Genomic DNA, 4449 nt, shown 5'->3' on the forward strand with positions numbered 1-4449 from the left:
TATATATATATATATATATATATATATGAAAGAATCTTTGTCTCGAAAGATTAAATTATATGGTAAAAATACGAACAATTGTTTTAGCATCTTTACTTTAGTTTTCACTCATATATTTCCCCTGCACTGGGCTGGCTTTTAAAACAATTTTAACAATTCTATTTCATTATGCTTCATTCAAACTACACTAATATTTGTGCAGGTGTTTCTGTGTGCATTTTTGCGTGTAGTTATATTTATGCATATAAGTAGTGATGAATATATACCAAGACACACACACACACACATACACACAAACATATACACATGCAAGCATGCATGCGTTGTGTGTATGTGTGTGTGTGTGTGTGTGTGTGTGTGTGTGTGTGTGGAGTGGCGTGGGACAGAACAGACAACACTGTTTTGATGCTAGTGGCTTTTGAAGGGGATGATCTCAGGTTGCATCATAAGCAGGTTCTTGTTTGATAAAGGAAATGAGGTATGCTGAGATCTCATTACTACCCTGATAGTGCTTGAAGGCTGGGTTCGAAATTTTATGCCTTGCTTGCACGGGAGGAGGAGTTTCCTCCACTTTTAGCCAGAGCGGCTTTCGAAAGGTGGCCACTATGACCACCCTCGCCCCATTTCTTCCTGTTGCCTGACCTCGGTGCACTCCTTTGTTTGTTTGTTTGTTTGTTTGTTTGTTTCTTTCTTTCTTTCTTTCTTTCTTTCTTTCTTCTTCCTTTACTCATTCCTTTCATTACTATATTTCTTTTTTCTTTTCCTTCTCTCTGCCCTCTCCACTTTTTATAGTTCCTTTGCTCGTCAATCTTCCTTTAGTTATTTTCTGATGGGTTAATTCATTTTTATCAAATCCTCTTTTACCCAGAAACAAGTCTTCTGTCTAGTTCTTGTGTTTTGTAAAACTTGTAAATAATTATCAAAACTGTAATGTAGCTCATAAAACTATTTAACATTTCCACTTTGTTTTTAAGGTTGGTGAAATTCATCACAACATATATTCAGTAAAACCATTCCTTTCCATACGGATTCACTAATTACGTTCTATAAAACGGAAAGCAGCCGTATATAAAAAAAAAATCACGAAGTTTTGGAAAAATGTGAAACTTGCAAAGACATGTTATTCTCATAGTCCTCCATATTTGATGTGCTATTCGTTGACATAAGTTTGAACATTTTTTCGTTTTTCGTTTTTTTTCTTCTTCCAGCCACTTGAAGGTCTATCGTGTTCCAGTCCACTCAGCTGGCCAAAATGAGTTGTAGCTGTAATTGAAATGGCCAGCCTTGTCATATTTTTTGTGAAGCTGAATCTCCCTGAGAACTACGTTAATGGTATGCATAAATGTGGAGTACTCAGCCACTTGCGAGTTAATTTTATCCTCATATAGTAATGAAAAGTGAAAGTGACATTCAATATTTGCTGTAGTTATTTGTCTTTGATTTAACAATGTGTGTATATGTCTATATATCAACTTTTCTTTCGATTTATGTATCTACTTTTCTTGCGATAAGATAAACATTTAAAAACACAAAACGAACGCCGTCACCACTCACTATCACTTTCACTCTCTCTTTCTTTTTCTCTCACTCTCTCCCTTTTTCTCTTGCTCTCTCTCTCTCTCTCTTTCTCTCTTACTTCCTCTCTATCCTCCCCTCCTCTCTCTCGCTTTGCCGCTCACTTCTTCCTTTAAAGTATGTGTGACACACATGACAGGTACGTTCAAAAAGAACAAGTTAACGTATTAATATTATTGACGCTGTGTGTATGTAACTATGTGATTATGCGGGTGTGTTCAAGTGTTTGCACATGCTATCAACACGTATCACAGCCACTATGTATCATCCACAGCATCACTACAACCATCAACAACTTCCATTGCAATTAGCAACCCACCAACTCCTTAATGGCCAAACAACAGCAATAGAATAGAGAAGATTACCAACGGAAAATAAAAAGAAAAACAATAATGTGAGATAAGGGTGCCCAACAATGTAGGGATTATTGGTGCCCCAACACTGTAGAGATTATTGGCGCCCAACAATATAGGGCGCCAATAATCACGATAGTAATTCAAAAACAGCAAAAAATGTGTACGACGAATTGCAGGAAGCAGAAAGTGAAACTTAATCTACCTCTAATTTCGCGTTCGAATAAGAAGGCATAAATGACGTGGAGCTTTTGGAAGAGTAGATTACTAATATTTTGCACGAAGTTGTAGAAAACGCAGCACCAAACATAATATTTCCAGCAAAGTACTGTTCGTTTTCGACAATGCATCAAGCCACCCGATGACCTTAAGTGACCTCTCTGATAATTTGAGAATAGAATACACACCCAATAATATAACTTCTTTGCTTCACCCAAGATGTGATAGCTAACTTCAAGTTAAATTATCTAGAAGGACTTTCAAACAACTTATAAAAGCAATTGACAGAGAGGATAAATTTACAGTTAGAGACTTCTGGAAGAAGTTCACCATACTGGATGTTGTGGATAATATAGCTAAGTCATGGAATAAAGTGAAACCCTCAGTAGAAAAATATATGGCCAGACTATATCTGTAATTTTACGAGTTTTCCAGTTGCAGGGAACTCTACATGAAATTTGCAAAGATATTGTGGCACTTGAAAATGATGTAGTTTGAAGAGCTCATGGAAATCATGACTGATGTGGTTGGGTTAATGTCTCATAGGAGAAAGTTTATGAAACTACGAGAGGATGCGGTTAGAACAAAAGCAAGACGAGAATACAAATGAAAACATCGAAATTCTAACTCCGCTTAAATTGACTGTAAAGAATATTTGTAAAGGGCTGGCACTCATAGAAGTTCTGATCATGTTTGCATGCTTTTAATCGTCCTAATCGTGAACGTAACATAAAAATTACATGGGAAGTTTATAATATGATGCGCCACAAACATCGAACAACTTTGGACAAGTTCTTCATTCCTTCTTGATGGTAATGAACTATATAGTAGAAGATAATGTCCCCCCCCCATCCTCCCAGTAACTTTCATTCCACCATCTATCGCACAGTAGTTAATAGCTTTTATATTAGGAACGGTCTCTATCATGATATTACTAGCTGTATTTACTTCCTGAAATATTTCACTTCAAATGTTTTTATGTACACGTTGCACTGTATATATGTTTAGAAATTTATTTTCGTGCATAAAAATGGTCATGTTGCTTTTGTTGTTATTGTTTACGAAAATATTCGTTGGAACGCATCTCACTATATAGCGTGAACATCAGTGAGGAAATGGGAATATTAATTTCACCTTTATGGAATTTTGCGTTACGATAAAATTGTAAGGAATGACGGCTTTCGTAACGTGAGGAGTACTTTTGATATCTACATTTTACGTCTTTGGTGTGAAAAGGAAAAAAGAGAATACACAGCTATATCCAGCAAATTGTTCTTGTATAAAATGAAATCATACCAAATCAAACTAAACGATTTTTCGTATCTGTGACATTTTACGAACTTTATCAAGTCAAAGCAAATGAAAGTAGGAAACCTTTCAGAATTTCTGAGAATTAAACAAGCTCGAAATTTATATGTTAATGTATTCACTTCAATAAGAAATGTCATGTATTCACTTCAATGAAAATATTACATCTTTATGTATGGGATAAAATAAGTAGAATACAACAATGAATGGTAATAATTATAAAATTATAACCTGATAAAGAGGTAGGCATATTGAATCAATCCAACCTAATTGTAATTTAGGGAGTTCTTCCTCATTCCCACGGTCCATGTGTGCCTGGAATAAAATAAAAGACATAATTTATAATTTAAAATAATAGATTGAAGAGTGGATATGAGGTGATAGTGTGAAATTTATCCTAGCTAACCCTCCTTTGTCTCTCTCTCCCTCTCTTTCTTTCTCTCTCCCTCTCTTTCTTTCTCTCTCCCTCTCTTTCTTTCTCTCTCCCTCTCTTTCCTTCTCTCTCCTCTATTTCTCTCTCTAACTCTCTTCATATATATATAAGCTAATATTTAAGTGTTGGTTATGTTCCTAGTAGTACAATAAAGCACGTTCACTGCTTATGATTACCTGATTACACGGTAATTATACAATTATCGCTAGATTTACCTCAGGAATTCCTCAGTGTAAGTTTAGTATAAAACAAATGACAAAGAAGGAAAATGGAATACACGAGAAACTTTATTACTCACAACGATCGTTTCGACACATCCTGCATCGATCCTTATTGGGTGGAAAACTATACAGTTAGTTGTGGTGCATCCCTCGGTGCAGAAGCGTCTTGTCAGGTGATGTAATAATAATTTTCCAATGGAATCTGTCCCTCACAATTCCTGCTCAATGGCTTAAACCTACGGCCACTAACAGCATGCGAAACAAAATTTATTGAACGAGATACCTTTTATTACACCACATGACGAGACACTTCCGCACCGAGGTATGCACCACAACTAGT

At 35.8% G+C, this 4449-nt stretch overlaps 1 protein-coding gene across 1 annotated transcript in view; it reads right to left on the reverse strand.

The window, feature by feature from the left end:
• LOC106884049 (dual 3',5'-cyclic-AMP and -GMP phosphodiesterase 11A) overlaps positions 1 to 4449 on the reverse strand; it is a 359609-nt gene that overhangs the window by 15475 nt on the left and 339685 nt on the right. The window contains exon 19 of the mRNA XM_052973868.1: positions 3687 to 3770. Coding sequence (XP_052829828.1) covers positions 3687 to 3770 — 84 coding nt within the window. The remainder of the gene's footprint in view (positions 1 to 3686; positions 3771 to 4449) is intronic.

The sequence above is a fragment of the Octopus bimaculoides genome, chromosome 17, assembly GCF_001194135.2.
Source record: "Octopus bimaculoides isolate UCB-OBI-ISO-001 chromosome 17, ASM119413v2, whole genome shotgun sequence".
In the NCBI taxonomy this organism is placed as follows: Eukaryota; Metazoa; Mollusca; class Cephalopoda; order Octopoda; family Octopodidae; genus Octopus; species Octopus bimaculoides.